Source organism: Elaeis guineensis, chromosome 2 (assembly GCF_000442705.2).
Source record: "Elaeis guineensis isolate ETL-2024a chromosome 2, EG11, whole genome shotgun sequence".
Taxonomy (NCBI): domain Eukaryota; kingdom Viridiplantae; phylum Streptophyta; class Magnoliopsida; order Arecales; family Arecaceae; genus Elaeis; species Elaeis guineensis.
Window position 1 is genome coordinate 118,055,101 of NC_025994.2, and position 19,862 is coordinate 118,074,962.

Below are 19,862 nucleotides of genomic sequence, written 5' to 3' on the forward strand. Positions count from 1 at the left end.
TATTCTTTTTCAAAATTCGAGTTTATATATATATATATATATATATATATATATTATATATTATATATATATTATATATATTTATATGTATGTATATATGTATGTATATTTATATGTATGTATATGTATATGTATATTTATATGTATGTGTATATTTATATGTATGTGTGTGTGCGTGTGTGTGTGTGTATGTGTGTGTACATGTGTACGTATATGTATATATGTGTGTGTGTGTATATATATATATATATATATTTGTATGTATTTATGTATGTATATATATGTATATATGTGTGTGTGTATATATATTTATATCCTAGGCTTTGTCGAAAATGGGGCTATTGAATTCATTCCCTTGCGGTAGCTATCTGCCTGTCCAAGTCTTTTAATGCCTTACCATCATGCATGTTCATTCCCTCGCTATGGCCGTGTTTGGCCGCTGGCTATTGAGTCGGCGGCTCTGCCTTTCGTACCAGGATTTGTAGGTCCAATGCATAGAGGAAGGGCTTCTTGAAGGTGTGTTAGGGATAAGGTTGAGTGGGTGACGAGGATGGTCCAAATCGAAGAACATGTTTGTGATAAGGTTGAGGATTGCTGGTGTGTTAGGGATGGCAGGAAGGTTGGAGATGAGATGGCGAAAGGAGGGCTCTGAGGGCTTGGTCTTGGTGGGTGTGGGGTTGCCAAGGAGGAAGTAGTAATGATGGAGTAAGAAGACACGGAAGCTGGCAAGAATTGGAGGTGAAGACCATGCTTGCTGGTTATAAGTAGCTCCGTCATCTCGTAGATTAATGTAGCCTGGTTCTTAAATCTTCTTGCCTCTTGCAGAAATGCTTTCGGGAATTTGGATTGGGGGACATTGAATCTAAGATCCCTGTTGAGATCATTGAGAAAGTTGAGACGAGTGACATTGTTTTGTTCATCTGGACTTTTACAAGTATAACATTGTTTTGAGTTCCTTTTCCCACAAAATTAATGGTTTTCTTCTATATTGTATTCATTAATGGTTTTAACGGCAGGAATCGAATTTGTGCATAATCATTTGAAGTGGCTGTTTTTTTGCCTCCCCTACCGTCCGAAGGAGGAGAAGAGCAAGAAGGCTCAATCATTCAGAAATTTTTTATACACCTCTCATGGTGTTGAAAATTTGTGGTAGAGTGCACTGTTTTATTTTATTGGATTATGTAGCTATCATTTTTTAATATATATTTAATATTTATAATTTTATTTTTTATTTAAAATTTTAAATAATAAAAAATATATTTTTAAAAATTATAATATTTTATATTGAAATTATTATTTTTTATATAAAATATTATAATTTTTTATAGGATATCATAATTTTTGTGAAGAGGTATCATAATTTTGTGAAGGAATTTTATAATTCTGCGAAGATGTGTTATAATTTTTTTTGAAAGAGAATGTTTTAATTTTTATAAAAAAATATTATAATTTTTAAAAAAAGATATTATATTTTTTTTAAAAAAAATATTTTTATCATTTTAAATTTTAAATAAAAAAATTAAATTATAAATATTAAATATATATTAAAAAATAATAATTATATAATGAAGCGGCGTGCTCGATGCCATATTTTCTACGCCGCGGGTGGTGCACAGAGAATTTTTTTTCAACCATTTTGAACCATACATTACAATCCCTTAAACTGCCAAAACAATGGTGGGCACTACTACCACAACCATGGTTTTAATGCAGTTTTGGAGCTTTCCAAGACTGCAACTCCTGCAGATCCATTGGAAATCATACCTTTCTCTTCTTCTGCTGCTTTATTTATTTCCGTGTTTTCAGGTTCATCAGTATTAGGTTTATCTCTCTCCCGTGCTTTAAGGTTCATCAGTATTAGGTTTATCTCTCTCCTATGCCGTCTCTTCCTCTTCACTGCTCTCAACCAAGTCGGACAAAATCCAACCAGCGGAAAGAAAGGAGGAATGAGGAGTCACGGCAACGTGATCTTCTCTCTTTCCATTAGAAAAACTATTATAATTCAAGGGGAAGGAATTAATGAAATATGGTATCTGAAATTATTAGATAACAATTCCAAATCTTATGTTGTAGGGTCTAATTAAAAAATTAGAAGTTTTGATATATAATTTAAAATTATGAAAAGTTGAAAGCATGTTACCGTAATTTTATCATGATAGCTTTGTTTCTTAATTACTTACTTTAGAATATGATTTTCTGTCAATATGCCTAGTATTTGCAAGCACCAACTGCCTAAACCCTGCGCAAGGGCTGAATTTGGGCTTAAAAAATAGGCCGAAGGTCAAGCGGGCTAGGCTCGGGCCTAACTAAATTAAATTACTATTTAGGCAGAGGTCGATTGGAACATGGCCCCATCCTACTTGGTCCATGAGTAGGTCTATTTGACACTTTCTTATTCTAGTTTTAGTCAAAGTTGTTGGTTTTATACGATCTGCCAAGCTCTTATCCTCTATTTGGTGCGAAGGATGGATTGAAGGAAATATAGATGGAAGAAAAAAGATGGATAGATAGAGTAAAAATTATATAAATATTTAATTTAATATATAATTTTATAAATTAATTATTAATAAAATCAACTATATATTATAACTAATTAATTTATAATTTTATTTAAATAGTTAATTAATATTATAAAAATAGTTAATTAAAAATAGTAAATATATATATAGAGAAATAGAAGATAATCTAATTATTTAATTATAATTATTAAAATTATATACTAAAATTAAAATAATGATTAATAAAATTTAATAATATATATAAAAATATATATAAATAATATAAATGAAAAAAATTAAGAAGTATTATAGTTTATCAAAAAAAAATTAATGAGGGATAATTTTGTTAATGCAAAAGTTTATCCTTCATTGCTCTATCTATCCTTTCTTCATTTTTTCAATTTGGGAGAATGCAAATTGATGGATCAAGATGCACTGATAATTCTTTCTTTTTTATCCATTATTTCTATAATTTTTTAAACCAAACGATGGGTAAAAGCCATTTATCCTTTTAATTCCATTCATCCATCTTCTCATGATCTTAATTAAACATAGAGTTATAGTTGAAATTTTAATATTGCTTCTTGTAAATTGGAGTATCAGAGAGATTGTCTACTTAATTAGCCAAGTTATGAATAGCAAGCTTAAAGGCTTGATTTTTTTTGGTAGCTTATGAGGAACTAAAAGATCATATTTGACTCATGAAACTTGCAACCAATGGTTTCATAAGGAGATTTGAATAGGCCGGTATGGATTGGTGGTAATTAGTATTGCTGCTGGAAATTGATTGCAAGTTGGTTGGTATGCTGGAGGGCTCGACGAGATACTACAAAAATTGAGGGAGTTGGCCGCAGATCTTGCCTCCCTAATCAGTGGATGATGGTTGCCAAGATTTGGATGGATCGATTGCATCCAATTAATGTTGAAGGAAGGAGATCATGCCTGAATCTTTGCTCCAATAGGAATACCATAGGCATGGGAGCCCTTTGGTTAGAGCATGTCCGACGAAGGATCATGTGATGTCTAAGTTTGATAACTCTCACAAAAACATTGGAGGTATTGTATGAGAGGCTATTTGGAGAGTTTTTTTGGAATAGTTTATATAGATAAGGATTGGTATCCGTTGCCGTAGAATCTTGGGATGCATTGATCGATTATGTTGGATAACCTTTTGCATGTTTCAAAGAAATCATGCTAGTGATTTTTGTATTCATCAATTTTTCTGTATCTCTTGATTATAGAAGTTTGCCATCGTAGATTAGCTGTAGTCATATGAGGGAGTTTTGGACATCTCCATGCAGCTTGACTAGCCATATGACAGGAGCTGGTTGGCCAAATGAAGGCTTCATAGCAATCTTTTGATTAATCAGTTCTATCATATTGTGATTAGTTTTGAGATGTATCACTTAAAATTTAAAATGAAAAATTTTTTGTGCACCATGCACGATGCAGAATGCGTGCATCATGTGTAGTGATTGACTCACATACGAGATGAGACAACGTATAAAAATTTTTTTTTTTTCATTGGCCCGTATATGAGCCAATCACCATGTGTGGTGCATGCGTTCGCGAAAGAATTTCCTATTCAGAATTGATAAATCAAGTTTTTGGAGTTGTATTTTTTTTTGATGGTTTAGCGCATTCTCACGGTCCTTTAATTCCCAGGAAAAGTGTCATAATGTTTCTTGAGTAAACGATGAGAACGATTCCATTCTAAACTTCTACGGGCCTACCATCTCTATCCTTTCCGACATTCACTCTAGTTTCGTTTGCTTTATAAATGTGGCCCGAACCTAAATGTCAAAATAGGTTAGATTGGATCTGGTTTAATTTATAACACGTTCCACCCATAAACACTGTGGCAAGCCTTATTGTCAGGTGGACGCAAAGCACTTGTAAAAGGACCGCATGTAGTGAAAATAAAGCAAGAAGCAGGGGGGCCATAATAGCATTCGTGAACATTATTCACCAGGTAAAAAGCTCACATTTTCATTGAACCTGGCCCACCTATTTGAAGGAAAATGTTTACCGCAGGCGGTATAGAAAATCCAACGTAGAATGCACCATCTTGTCCGATTAGTCCATATAGCCATCACTTTTCAATATATATTTAATGTCTGCAGTTCTACTTTTTTATTTGAAAATTTTGAATAATGAAAATATTTCTAAAAAATTATGATATTTTATGTTATTTTATGACATCCCACGTCAAATTATGACTTTTTGTGATATCATAATTTTTTTTATATTATGATATCTTATGTCCATATTATGATATTCTACTTATAGAAAATTATAATTTTGACACGGTATGTCATAGTATGCTTAAAAAGGAGTTCAAATTTGATTTGAATTCGTGATAAGATCAAAGGTTGTTTGAAGCTAAACCAGATTATCCAAACTCTACTTGGGACATCACCTTTAAGAAGGGCTGATTTTTGTGCGCCAAACCACTTCAGATTTGGCGTGAGAAATCCTCAGAGAGGGTGTGAGAGATATGAGAAAGAGGGGTGGGCGTCTGTGCATGAGAAAAAGAGGAAGAAGATCCTCTTTGGGGCGTGAGATCTAGGGCAGGATTTTAGGATTTCCTAGTTCCTATTTTGTGAGAGAGAAAAATAAAAGGAATTTTGTTTTTCTTCTTCCATGCCATCTCCTCCTTGAAAAGCTCTCTCTTCTGATTTGGAGGTATCCGTTTGATCTGAAGAAAGAGGTCTTCAACAGCCATCCAAATCCTTCGTTGCAAGCTAGCATTCCTGAGAAGGATGATTTGTTCGGTGTTTCGAGTGGATCACCTGTAGAGGTCGGACCCATTGTGCGGCTACTCGGTATCAGGAAGGACCTTCTACCACGTGTATCAGTAGTGGTGATCATCGACCTACGATCAGATAATATGGGTTCTGAATTCATTGGATCAGATCTAAGCGTTAGATCTGATTCAGGGCATTGATACGATCGATGCAGTGTTTTGTTTCAAATCAGATTTTTTTATGCAAATTTTTCATATCATAGATCCTCGAGAAGGTAGTTTAGATTTGATCTAAAGCATGTGTAGGAGATTAAAAATTTTAAACTACTGCTTCTGCTATAAAAATTTTAAAAATATACATGCTTGAACTGTCTCAAAAAGAAGGAGCATTTTTATCATTCAAAATTTTCAAACGAAAAAACAGAATTGTAGGCATTAAATGTGTATTAAAAAATAGTTGGACAAAAATACCTCTCTCATAATTCTGAGCTATTATACGACATCCTGTATGCAGAAAGTCATAATTTGACACAAAATGTTATAATATGCAGGATGTCATAATTTTCTGGATCATATTATGACATCTTGTTTGCAATAGGTTATAATGTGCACATATGATGTTATAATATGGATATAAGATATCATAATTTTTTCAAAGAGCTACGCATTAGAAAGTGATGGCTATGTGGATCAATCGGATAAGACAGTGCACTCTCTGTCGAATTTTTTACACCGCCTGTGGTACATAAAATTTTTTTTCTTATTTGAATTTTGCACCCTAAACAACAGAAATATAATAAGAAGAGTATCGGTCATGTAGCCCGAACGAATTAATATAATAATATAATAAATTATAATAAATATAATTTAATAATATAATAAATTAATGATAAATAAAATTTATTATAGTAATGAATAAGTTGTATAATAAATATAATATAGTAATATAGCAATATAATAGATTATGATAAAAAATTTTAATAATTAATTTTTTATTACACATTCATTAATAAATTTTATTGCGTAGAGAAAAAAAAAAGGTGCATTATTAATACCGCACCTGATACTATCTGGTGCGATAGCTTATTTTTTTTAACTTTCTTTTAAATGCAATAGGATAATATAGAGATTTCAAAAATCAACTTATGTTGCATATTAAGTAATAATAATAATAATAATTATTATTATATATCAGATAATAAATTTTAATTATGATCAAATATATTAATATCTGCGGCAGCAAAGGTGGGTACTGCGCATTGCCCCGGCCAATCTGGTGAGTGGAAGTAGCGGAGTTGGGCCTCGTCTTGTTGCGCTTTGCACCTTCTCCTTCCAACTGATCCCCGTGCTCGGGCCCGTGGCTTTGTCCGGGTCTCCAGCTTCGTTCCATTCGTCGTCGTGGCCAAATGAGTCAAGGCCACTTTCTTCTTCACGGAGGTTCCCAGCTGCCTCACACAACTAGCGCTTTTAGGATTTTATCTCAGCTTGTTTCTTGCTTTCCCACTGGGCCTCGGCGCTTCCATTAGCTTATTAGCTTGACCTCGTCATCCGTATAACCATATTCCATGTTGGCACTACATGTTTACTAGTTTTCTTTATCGAGGAATTAACATAACGGCTTTGATTTTTTCTTTTATCCCTGCTTTTTTGATGGGGTTGGGGTGGGATGGTTTATGGCAGACAGCTGCGGTATCCGATGACCATCTGCTAATCTAAAAGAAAAGGCACCTCGGCGTTCCATTTTGGGAAATAGAACTTAGAAGCGTTGGAGGTGGTTTGAAGGGGTTTCGCCAGTTGTTATCAAAAAAACAGGGGGGTTTCGCCGGTGAATTGCGTGAGGCTTCAGTCTGGTGAGTTTTCCAGATGCCTTCCCATTTTGGCCGGAGGTCTCTCGTCTAGATCCTCGCCATATTTAGGTATTTACTATATGTAGGTAGATGCATGTCTTTGAACCAATTTATTCATAGAATTTAGCTGGGGCACGCCGATTCCAAGTGCGAGTTTCATAATGTGCTTCCAAGAAGATCAGATTTACATAAAATCAGCATTCAGATTTTGATTTTATGTCACCGTGAATTCATCACTGGAGATTTGATTATGTGAGGCTTCAGGAACTCTCAACCACCTGTTCTTCCATGCCACCATTGCCCAATTCAATCCACCCACAACTAGCTGTGAGGATTCAATTCAATACAACCCGCATATAAGCGAGCTTTGATTTACTTGTCATAGGTTGACAAATATGTAATGGCTTCCCAATGGTCTTTGCTATCCTATTGATCATCCTTCGAGACCGCAGGTGAACCCCCAGCTGAGTAAAACTACCCCAAATAGGAACCATCTCCAAAAGGCCTTTGCGCATCAACGGCCTTGCCACTCTAGGGTGGGGGGAGAGTCACTTGAGGGTTGGCGATAACACCTTCTATAAAAGCATCACGCAGGTGGACATCCTTGAACGCAGGCAAGATGTGAATGCAAATATGGGACAAACCCAGTGTGAAACCAACCAACATAGCATAAGGTGTAGGGTGGTTGTACCCCATACCAACACAAATTCTCCAGACATTTGGAGTGATTTGGTTTGAGCTATACATTCTTTAGTAATTCTATAATTGGGTTTCTTTGGAGCCTATGGGCTGTTGCAGATCATAATGAGCATAAGTGGGTGTAGATTCTCATTATCATTTCCTCTTAAAAATAATATCAGGGTTTAAATGTTCACTTGATTATAGTTTGCAGATAGGTATTGGTGGACAGTTGGATGCTAAAACTTTCTTGATCCCTACTGTAATTGTCGTTAGGAATGCTTACAATTCTAGCTGTAAATTAGTAATAGCACCTTGCCACAAGTTTCAAGTTTGATTTGAGTCCTTTTGCATTTTCTTTGAGAGGTATGCTACCCACTAAATCAAGTCTTTTAGTTTTGAGTCTTTTTCATTTTCTCCTTTGTACTTTCTAAACCGTCAAAGGAAATCTAAATTATTCTGGCCAGGGCTTTCTCAAGTCACCATTTCATTTTATAATACCTGAAACTATATTAGATTTGATGTGTTTGTAGTCTGAAAGTTGGGAATCTATAGCATGAGAATGGTTCGTTATAATGTGGAGGATTCAGAGGTTGAGGAGTGCGCACACAGATCCTGTGGAGAGAGGGGGAAAAGTATCATTTGAGTTTGTCCATGGATATTCTTCAAAGGGTCTGCTTTCTTGTTCATCTCAGTTGAAAGATCAGTTGGTGCAGGCTACATGGATGGAGCATGTTTCATTTCTTTCCAACTGGCTTAAACTGATTTAATTTTTTTCAATCTTGGCATGCTTTTTTATTAGCGTATAAATGGTGGTCCTTTCACATGCAGCCAATCTCAAGGCTGGTTTTAGGTAGGCAGCCTTTCTGTCAGTACCATCACTTTCTACTGTTTGTATGAACCAAATGCCTAGTTAATGCTTGTATATGATGCACCTCCCTCTGGTTTACTTAGGACCTGTTTGGCACTGTTGTTGTTTCAATGTTTTTGTTTCTCTGCAAGTTAGTGAAATGCCACATGTAGATTGATATTGAACATAGCATTTGTACAAAACTTCTGATATTCTTTGCTTTTATTTCCACTCTTTTTGGAAAGCAATAAACCTTTGCTACCAAAAGCTCTAAAGGTTTTCCCAAAAAACAATTAGAAAAACAAAAAGGTTTCATCACACATGTTCACTTCGTTCGTTTTTCATCTTTGATCATGGAAACAAAAAAAAGTAAATGAAAGCAACACCAAATGGCCATTATATTTGAGATTTCAAAGACAACAAATGATATGCCCGATGATTTGAGAGCATGACATGTCAAGTCTATTTGTCATCATAGATTGTGCAATTTTACAGATGCAGTTTTTTGTTTTAATTTAATTAGTTATAAATACCTTTAAGTTATGTGCTAATTTGGTTTTTTTCTTCCTCAGTTTGCAGCAGCTAAATGTGATTTGGCACATCTGAGATAATTGAAGGGGTCTTTTTGTCAATACAAATGGAGCTATTTATTCTTTCCTCACGCTACACTCATACTGCATGTGCAAGCATTTGGTTTTGGCTTCTACTAGTACTTCTTTTTCATAACTGCAAAGAAACTCTCTCAGATTCAACATACTTGATTGGGCTTGGGAGCTATGACATAACAGGGCCCGCAGCTGATGTCAACATGATGGGGTATGCTAATGCCGAGCAGCTTGCCTCTGGAGTTCATTTCAGGCTAAAGGCCCGCTCATTCATTGTTGCTGAGCCTGGGGGAAGCCATGTGGTGTTTGTGAATCTGGATGCATGCATGGCATCCCAACTCGTCACAATCAAAGTAATTGAAAGACTAAAGTTGAGGTACTCAGGAGTCAGAAAATTTTCTTATGCTGTTACTATTAAGTCCCATTCAGCTACTCCATGATGCTGCTCTTAAATATGAACATCTAAACCTTGCTTTATGAATTAGACACTAATGAATATTCAGAACATTTAAGAAATTTATAAGAGCTAAGAATGCTCGCATAAATTTGTAAAAAACAATAGGGTCACAAATGAGTACGTAAGAGGGAGCTTAGGAGTTGCAATAGTTGATGAGCTAAAAATGCTTGCATAAATTTGTGAAAATCAAAACAATAGGGTCACAAAAGAGTATGTAAGAGGAAGCTTTGGAGTTGCAATAGTTGATGAGGCACCAACTTAGATGGTGGTACATTTTCAATGAAGGTAACTGGACTCCTTATAAGATGGTTCATTTTTGTGTTGATGGTCAGAAAAGAAGTGAAGTCCTAAAAGAATATGAATAAAAAAGATTCTTAGGAAAAAAACTAATTGACATGTTTGATGAAGAACCATTCATAGTTCTGGTTCCAAGTAAATGGGATAAGAATTGTCATCTCTCTATCCAAACTTGCTCTAGTTTAGAATGGATTTATCCATGAGATTCTACACTATGCAAAACATTCTGGTATCACTACAGGCATAATGTGCATTGTCTATCTTAATTGCTAGCTTTCCATTCTGAGCATTCAAATAAATAATTGAACTGTGGATTTGCTACTTTGTCCACAGCAATGAAGTGGTATCAATTTATTTAGCAATGCATGATTTTTATTTTGGGCCATTATAGATTACAGAACTTTCATGTACAGCTACCTTTTCCTACTAATGAAAGGGATATCGTTGAACTGTTATCATTAGAAAATTCTTCTGGCAGTGAAACTAATTTTGTTTTATAGTTTATACTTTATACTACTATCTTGATGTTATTTATTCATTTGGATTTTGCTGATCACTCTTAACATCACCATATCATGAATCTTTTGTGTATCTTTGTTGTTGTCCTTGTAAGTGGAGAGCCATTCAGTTTGTTAAAGTCATATAACTGGTCACAAAACTTACAAAGTGATATTTTTTTGTGGCGATCCTTTTGAACATTAGAATGAATTCCTCACTATCCTTTGTTTTCTAGGCCCTTCTAGTGTTATATTTATGGGACAATATGTTTTTGGTTGGTCTTCCTCTTCCTTGGACCACCACATATACCTTTAATTATCATTAATACAATTCTCACAGGAAAATACTTTGTGGAGATAATGCCTTCACTTTCGGAATACATGATTTATAAATTACATTGTATTTTGCTGATGTAGTCTTCATATATGGATGGATGGATTTCAATCTCTTCACAACCCATATATCTAATCCATTCATCTTGATTTTCAGTTTCACTTAGATATCAGCATGTTACTTTGAGGCTGCTTTGGTTTATCGGCATAAAGTAGGCACAAGGCTTGGAATAATAAGCCTGGTGCATGCCAAACAGCATTCTGGAAGGAGGCGTAACCAAGGAATTGTTATGCTAGGCAAACTTGCTTATGACAGGTATAACCATTCCAAGGGAAGCTGTCATAAACTATTCCTTGGCATAAAGGCACCTTTTATGCCTCCTTTTTACTTTTTTATGGATGGAAAAGTAATCATTCAAAATTTATTCCAAAAGGCAGGCTTTTGCTATTCAAAAGTCTAGCAAAAAATGGAAATTAGCATAACAATTCCTAGAGGTATAACTTTTAGTATCGCCAGTTTTCTTGTTCCCTATCCAAACACAGCCTAAATGGTTGGGCAAACTGGTGGATCTTATTGTCTGACCTTCATTTTGGCAGGTATGGAGGCATATACAATGAACAAAATGTGGTCATCAGTGGCATTCATACTCATGCTGGACCCGGGGGTTATCTTCAATATGTTGTATATATCATAACATCTCTCGGATTTGTAAGTCAATCATTTGATGTCATTGTTGATGGCATCGAGAAAAGTATTATACAAGCTCATGAAAACCTCCGTCCTGGAAGTATCTTTGTAAATAAAGGTAAGGGGATAGATTCTGCATTATAATTTGTAAAATGGAGGATTTGCCCTGTTTGTTTATTCTGTCTGGTTGGATACTGCTGTCTAGTTGACATATTAATATCATTTATTTACAACTACAGTGTTTGTATTTTGTGGTGAATTTTGAGTAGCATATAATTTTAGCCAATGCTAATTTATGTGCTAGTGCTGTGTAATGGTTGCTATAATGGTATCGCAAGCCTGGGAGTTAAACCTATCAACTTATAAAGCACAAAGAGGTTCTTCGTTTGGTATCTTTGTCTATAAATCTTCTATTATCTGAGAATTAAATAATATTGTAGTAGAACTTTTAGTCATTACTTCAGGTGTTCTTTCTTCAGCTGGTTGTGATGGTTATTGTTGTCATCATCATAATTGTTACCATCATTTAAACATTGCATATTCCTGTATCCGGTAATGTTGATCGTGGACAATTTTTTGTATAAACTGAAATGTGTCCTAGTAATGTAGGCTGGTCACCTGAAGTTAGATCCAGTTTTGATGTAAAGAGAATGATTATGTTCCTTTAAAATTGTTAGCGTAAGTGTTTATATTCTCAATTTTCCACTATCTTGTTGGAATAATGTGATGAAATATGCACCACATAAAATATTTTGCAAATTCATTTAGCCAAACTGTGTTAGCATTATGACTTATGTCCTGTAATTTAAGTCAGTTTCAGTAGTTACATGATCCTTTGTTATGGCATTGGATCTTTTGATTTCAGGAGAGCTCCTGGATGCTAGTGTTAATCGCAGTCCTAGTGCCTACCTAAATAATCCTGCTTCAGAGTGCAACCAGTACAAGTACAATGTTGATAAAGAAATGACTCTGCTGAAGTTTGTAGATGATGAATGGGGTCCAGTTGGAAGCTTTAACTGGTTTGCAACTCATGGAACTTCCATGAGTCGCACAAACTCCTTGATTAGTGGAGACAATAAAGGAGCTGCTGCACGTTTCATGGAGGACTGGGCTGACCAAAAGGGTTTCCCTAAAGGAAGCAACAGCGTATACCATGATGCTTTTGGGGCTGGCAGCAAACTTGATAGATTTCCACGCAGAGTCTCTGGCATTATTCCTCAGCCACATGAGAACTGTATGTCTGAAAATAGTCTCTGTTATTCTAGCATTCTTTTTTATGGAACCTTATGTTTCGTATTGGTGGGACAGTTTTAGCTATAGATACTTATTTCCCAGAATTTTTAATCAAAATTTATTATTTTTTTCCCACTTATTGCAGTTGATGAGTTGCTGCAGCTAGCATCCTCCTTCCAGGCATCTGGTGGAAGGCGATTAGCAAGTTCTGTGAGTGTCTCACAGCGTGTCCGGAGTGGGGAGGGTAACAAACCAAAATTTGTGTCTGCATTTTGTCAATCAAACTGTGGAGATGTTAGTCCCAATGTTCTTGGAACATTCTGCATAGACACCGGACTGCCTTGTGATTTCAATCACAGTACCTGCAATGGGAAGAATGAACTCTGTTACGGCCGTGGCCCAGGGTAAAATTAGCGTCATTGCTTAGTTTCTTTCTAGATTATATAATCAATTATCACTATGAACTTGAATAATCGGGTTTATCTGCCAGATACCCTGATGAGTTTGAAAGCACACATATCATTGGTGAAAGGCAATTCTTCAAAGCTATGGATCTCTTCAACACAGCATCGGAGCAAGTAAAGGGGAAGGTTGAGTATCGTCACACTTACATAGATTTCTCGCAGCTTGAGGTAAACTTTCCATCAAGTGGGGGAGGTCAGCAAATGGTGAAAACATGCCCAGCAGCGATGGGATTTGCTTTTGCTGCAGGAACCACAGATGGTCCTGGAGCATTTGATTTCAAGCAAGGGGATGACAAGGTTGGTTATAGCATTTAATCCTCATCTTTTCATGGTGAGTGTTGAATGAGTATTCAACTGTTGTCTGTTTTGATGCTGCATCAGGGTAATCCTTTCTGGAAATTAGTTGGGGACTTGCTGAAAACGCCAACTAAGGAACAAGTTGCATGCCAGCAGCCAAAGCCTATTTTAATTGATACCGGTGAAATGAAGCTACCTTACAATTGGGCGGTAAGCAGTGTCTCACATTTGTATTTCTTTTATCTACCTAATACTTCAATAAAAAGGGGGAAAAAAAGAAAAAAAGAAAGGCTTGCCTTTAAACCTAAATGGAACTGCCTTTTTAGGTTCCCCAGAACTTGGAAAGGATCCGGAAGATAGAAGAAGAAAGCAAGGGTTGATATGGGAAATTGCAATCATTTATCAGGCACAAACTAGTGGATTAAATTGACAAAATACATTTCCTAGTTGTTCTGGTGCTTTTGATCATCTAGAAGTTGTGTGACTTCTTTAGGCATAAAGTAGGGGATGACTTCAATAAATCATCATTTGATAGGTAGACTTGTTTCTTTATCCTTGTCTGATGCATTTGTTTTAAGGAGCTGTATGTAATTGTTGTAAGTTTATCTTGCTTATATGAATTTTAAAATAGAGACATATAAAACCATAGTTGTTAAACTTGAATCTCCATGTCTAACAGGTCACTCATTGGTCCAATCGCCAGGTCAATTGGTTGGACTGGTTTATAAGTTAAACATATTAAAAATTTTAAAAATAAATAATTGGATATAATATAAGAAAAATGTGCCTATTTTTTGATAAATTTTCCATGTTCAGTTCTACTCTTTAAATGACACTGATCTACATCCTACTTTGTCCTTTAATTGCAGCATAAATAGAAAAAAATCATGATTCATCTAATTTTCTAAAAAAGTGTTAGCAAAGTTATATATAACATCAGAAAATATGTAGGGTTTGTTGATTTTTTATTTTTTTAAATGGCAATTTTTTAGACATATCCAAATAAATAAAATAAAGTATATTTTTGTTTTAGGAAAATTTGATTATTAAAATATGAAGCACAACTCCATTAAAATAACATAGATATAATTTTGTAACTTAATAAATTATTATAAATTTGCTGTCTCGAAGGTTGAGAGATTCTAAACCATACAAGCAATAAGCACTTTGAAGATGGAAAACTGTTTGGGTCGCTGGTTTTTCAAAAACTGGCCAGTTCGATCCAGTATCCACTGGGTCATATGTATGTGGTCCTATCAAGAAATTGGACGGGAGGGGGAGGGGGGGGGGGGGGGGTGCAGTTCTCTGGTTTCTGCTTTAGAGTGGATTACTGATGCTTGATGATTGTTATTTTAATGGTTACCCTGATGCGTCAAAGTGGTGACTACTTGCACTTTTATATGCTCTTCTCAAAACTGGAATCTCTAACTTGATTGTAGTGCATTCACCTTTTCTTTTTGTTGAATGGTTGCACAATGCACTTAAATTTTATCTTGCAATAACTCTCGTGCTGCTTGTAGAATAAGAGCTCTCTTTTTTGTTGCATACATCTAATTCCTTTTTCATTTCCTCTCTCCAGCCTTCCATACTTCCAATTCAGATAATTCAAATAGGACAAGTGGTCATCCTGTGCGTACCTGGAGGTACATGTGTTTTCTCCTTTCTTCCTTACAGTGTACTAATATCAAGATTGTAGATGCAGAACTTATTTGCTTGCTTATAATTGGAGATAAAATTTGCAAAATAAAATTTCTATTGTTTCTGTTTATTCATTGTTTTTATTTGTTAGACAGCCTCTTCAATTTATTATTCATTTTCTCTATATTCCTTAATGAGGTGGACTTCTGAAATGGCTCTGAATTTTGTTATATTGTTGACAGAATTCACAACCATGGCTGGGAGGCGTCTCAGAGATGCTGTGCAAACAGTACTTACCAGTGGCAGCAATGGTGAATTTGGTGGCAACGTTCGCATAGTTATTGCTGGGTTGTCAAACACATACTCTCAATATGTGACCACCTTTGAGGAGTACCAGATCCAAAGATATGAGGTTTGCAGTTTTAGTTTCTCATACAACTGATTTTACAAATTTTTTGTTCCTTCCATGAATCACCTATTTATTGTTAAGAATTCCTTGCATCCAGTCTAACATGCCTTGTTCCATAATGAAGCATGCCCATATCCAAGAACCAGATCCATTTGGACTCATAAAACTTTAACTTGCCAGCTTAGATTATGTGGATATATGCTAGGAGTATTGATATAATGAGAAGCATGTTGCTAGTCACATCATCCCATTAATTTGGCTTGAAAACGGGGATATCAGAAGACAGAAGTGATTAATTGGTGTGGCATACAAATACATATATATAGTTTGTGTTCATCCATGATGCACATGTCACTGAAGAAATTTTACGTAGCTGTTCCATGTCTTTGACTTTTTATATGCATACATATAGTGTTTCCTTGGAAGCCTGTTTACTTGCTATATGGCATATGTTCCTGATATGCTTTTCCCTATCCATTTTGAATTTCCTACATTAATATTATGTTCTACTATCGAGTTGTCTAAAATATTGTTAAATCTGAACCCTATTTGGGGTTCATAAAAGGGTCATTGTAGCAACTCTGTTCAAGAGATTAAAATTTACAGCTCTATTACTTGGCTTTATCAACAGAGTTATTGTTGAGGCCAGAATCAGGAACAAACATCTTCAAAGAGGTATATCATTTCAAATGTTCCCCCTTTCATCAATGATACTGTAACATTCATACATCATTTCCTTGATGCTATGTAGCGAATTTATGCCTTACCTACTACATTTCTCATACGTAATTCAATGTTTTTCCTTCTCAACTGTGACCTGATTCTGTCACCTACAAGCTTTAGCACAAATTCCATTAGATTACATACTGCCTTGTGATCTCAAGAAGCATGATGCTGAGATCCTAGGTTAAATTATTTGCTTTGGGATCTCATAAATTGCTCTAAGGTCCACATGTTCTTTCTCAGGGAGCATCAACATTATATGGCCCACACACGCTGAGTGCCTATATTCAGGAATTCAAGAAGCTTGCTTCTGCACTTATCAGCGGTCAAACCATCCAACCAGGCCCACAACCTCCAGATCTCCTAGACAAGCAAGTTGGCTTGCTCCCTGGAGTTGTAGTGGACACAACTCCTACTGGTGTGAGGTTTGGGGATGTCAGTACTGATGTTCCTGCGAATTCCACATTCAAGCCTGGCGGCATGGTGGCAGCCACATTCTGGTCTGCTTGCCCTAGGAATGACCTCCTAACTGATGGTACATTTTCTCTTGTCGAGATCTTAGATGGTAGCAAGACTTGGATTCCCGCCTATGATGATGATGATTTCTGCCTGCGTTTCAAGTGGTCAAGGCCTTCAAAGTTTAGTTCTCAGAGCTATGCAACCATAGAGTGGAGGATTCCTGAGACGGTTGTCTCAGGTGTCTACAGAATAAGGCATTTTGGTGCTTCAAAGAGTTTGTTTGGGTCGATCACACATTTCACAGGCAGTTCTCGAGCCTTTGTCGTGCTTTAGCAAGGTTAAATGCACTGGTCTTGGAATTCCTTGCTGAGTCGTCATGGCAGAAATAGGAAGCATTCATGCAACAAAATCATTAATTCAATAATATGCTGATGAAGATAAATTTGCTTGGTTCTCTTGCTTACAAGAACAGATCATCTTTGTGATTAATCACATGGTCATTGTTTTCTGATCATTTGGTATACATTTAATCGGAAGAATTGAAGCCATGCAGAGTTCTTTGATCTGCTGTTGAGCACAGCTTGCTGTGTTCCTGCGAAGGTTTAGTTCTGTGGATTGGCGTGTTTTTGGATGAATGATGATTTATGGCAGAAGGCATTAGGCACTAGGTTTTCAAGAAGCATGCCCATATTTGTCCGGCACATTAGTAGTCCGATTCTAATGTTACTGGAGATTAGAGGGGCCATTATTTAAACGATTGTCAGTTATGATCAAGAAAGAGGTGGATGATTGTTTTTGCAAGGGTTTTCATGTTCGTTTGTGGAACTTAATAGAGCTAATATTTCTCATACAGGTGATTGATTTAAGAAAAGTTTCTTATTATGAGAATATCGAATACTTGTACAATAATTATGATCTGTAGTGGATGCTGATTTACCTTACATCTTCGCCTTTGTGGAACCTCGACGTTGATTATGGTCTAGAGCAGGGAAGTCAATGTGGCTTTGTTAATGATGGCTATTTTCATGATTTCTGGAGGAAAGCTATAAAACCTGGCAAGCAGCTGCTTGGCCTGACTCAAGCGAGCTGCTTCAGACCTTGTGAGCACTCGAGCATATTTTTTTTTTCTTTTTTAAATTTTTTTTTGATGAAAATTACTGGAGCATATTTGCTAAAAGATTTCGAGCAGCATTCCCCAAATAGACTCAAAAGGCGGAGCTGAAGTGGTTCTTGTGGAGGCATCAAGGCTCTGCGAAAGCTCCATGAAGCGGTGTTGACTTTTCGAGCTCATCATATCACGGAATTGAGCCTCTTGTGAGAAGGCCTTAACTATGGGTGGCTGAATAATTAACGATTTGTTATTTACGCATGAAGTGTGACAAGGATTAGGCCATAAAATCAAAAAGGTGTTAGAGAGGGGTTAATCCTTCCCTTTTCCTGAATGGGCAGACTGATAAGACTCACCTGTCTAGGCGTCCGAAAAAGATAGAAAAACTATAAGGAGGTGGAGAGCATTGAAGAAGCTTATAAAAGATGGTAATGCATTCATCATAAAGGCACTTTAGCTATCCAAACTAGTGAGGGTGAATCTTTATTGAAGTAGATTGGTAGCTTAAGATTGATGGATAGGTGTACGGTAGCATTGAAGTATAAAAGGGAGGTCAAGGAGAATTCTATCTTATATAGCAAAGAATCATCTTTCTTGTGTGAAGTATTTTTTAAAAAATAAAATTATGAAGCTCGTAGATTAGAGCAGACAATACCTCATATGCTAAGTCATGAGTTTCTGACCACAATAGTGACGCACCAGATGATTTGTGATTAAAATAAGGAGGAGGACATCTCTCGTCCGTATATAGATTATCTCTTGATTGAAAGGCTATGTTGTGGTATAAAAGGTAGGATATCGTTAATCCCACATTGGTTGTGAGTGAAGGAGAATTTTAACTTTTATAAAAAAGAACCATTCTATTCACGTGAAGTACCTTTTAAAAGATAAAATCATGAAGCCCATAAGTCAGAATATATAACATCTCATATGCCGAGTCACGAGCCCATAGGGGTGTTATGTTGCCAAATGAAAGCTAGACTGGCTTTATTTTTATTCTCCATAACTTTAACACAGGACAGATTCCCTGAATAATGTAGACACATCACGTGTGCCATCGTGCACATTGATAACAAACATTCAACTAGGAGTCCCAGTACGACAATCAAACTTCATACATCCCTAGCTTTCTTTCCTTGTCGAACTTAGCGAAATTGGCTTGCCAAAGAAAAATTAGAAGGAGGTCAAATGTAGTTGATCATAAATGAAGAAGATTTTGCAAATTATGTCATTTTATTTAGTTACCGTGAGGTGGTCTCTTCCCAAGATTTCTTAAAACTCTTTGCAGTGGTTGTGGACTGAATAAAATTCAGTCCACAGATTTCTAGATGCACTTCAACCTCCTGTGTTGAAGACCCATCCCTCGCCGGGCCGTAGTTTACAATTCTAATATTGCACACTATAGCTTGGACATATATTAGGTGCTAGTTTAGTTAATTTATTAATGGCGACAACTGAGAAGCGTGAATCTAATCTAACATGGAAAGGAACACATTCTTTGTTAGTATACGTTAATATTGTCAATGGCCACAGGATGACCATCCACTTCTGGTCTAAGGCCGATAGGTGGCCGCAGTCCACATGCATTGTTGTTCATCATGCACCATGTTGCACCATTTTTATGAGAGAGACTATTGTTTAACTTCTTTAGGACAATCCAAGTAGGTATAATTCAAGTTTAACTCCTTTAAATAATTTCTGATTGAGGAGTTGCAACAATATTTAAATTCTTTATGAGAGAAAGATCCTCGTAATAGTTTGTTGGCAACATGTTTTACAATTGTTGTCATGAGGTTGGTCTACAAATTTAGACTTTGGTTTAACTAATTATTTTATTTTGTTTATGAATGTTTGGGTAGCTTCATAGGTTGTCTAACAATAAGCCACATGGGGATGGTCCACTTACCAACAATTTTAGTTGTTCAGTTCCATCCATCTTACTATTTTAGATCTTGTGGTTGGAGATGTTCTTACATGCAGTCTTCTTTAATCCTTTCTTATAGATCACTGTCCTACAGAGAAATATAAATTTAAA

At 35.9% G+C, this 19,862-nt stretch overlaps 1 protein-coding gene across 2 annotated transcripts; it reads left to right on the plus strand.

Moving 5' to 3' along the window:
• The first annotated feature begins 350 nt into the window (after window positions 1-350).
• LOC105041599 (neutral ceramidase-like) lies at window positions 351-17,660 on the plus strand. 2 transcript variants are annotated; one of them, XM_073252995.1, is made up of 10 exons: window positions 351-757; window positions 9,192-9,600; window positions 11,406-11,614; window positions 12,362-12,730; window positions 12,875-13,133; window positions 13,220-13,490; window positions 13,575-13,700; window positions 15,070-15,133; window positions 15,371-15,540; window positions 16,504-17,660. In XM_073252995.1, the coding sequence occupies exons 2-10, from the start codon at window positions 9,257-9,259 to the stop codon at window positions 17,050-17,052; spliced, it is 2,361 nt and encodes a 786-aa protein (XP_073109096.1). In that variant the 5' UTR covers window positions 351-757; window positions 9,192-9,256; the 3' UTR covers window positions 17,053-17,660. The 2 variants fall into 2 exon arrangements, with proteins under 2 accessions (XP_073109096.1, XP_010916847.3); XM_010918545.4 differs by lacking the exon at window positions 351-757 and adding an exon at window positions 6,693-7,094.
• The last annotated feature ends 2,202 nt before the right edge of the window (window positions 17,661-19,862 follow it).

Excerpts from the sequence above, each read along its gene's own strand:
- LOC105041599 (XM_073252995.1), top strand. The coding sequence starts at position 9,257 with ATGGAGCTATTTATTCTTTCCTCACGCTACACTCATACTGCATGTGCA. Across the intron at positions 11,615-12,361 it reads AAGTATCTTTGTAAATAAAG|GAGAGCTCCTGGATGCTAGT; the intron begins GTAAGGGGATAG and ends TTTTGATTTCAG. Across the intron at positions 15,134-15,370 it reads CATCCTGTGCGTACCTGGAG|AATTCACAACCATGGCTGGG; the intron begins GTACATGTGTTT and ends TATTGTTGACAG.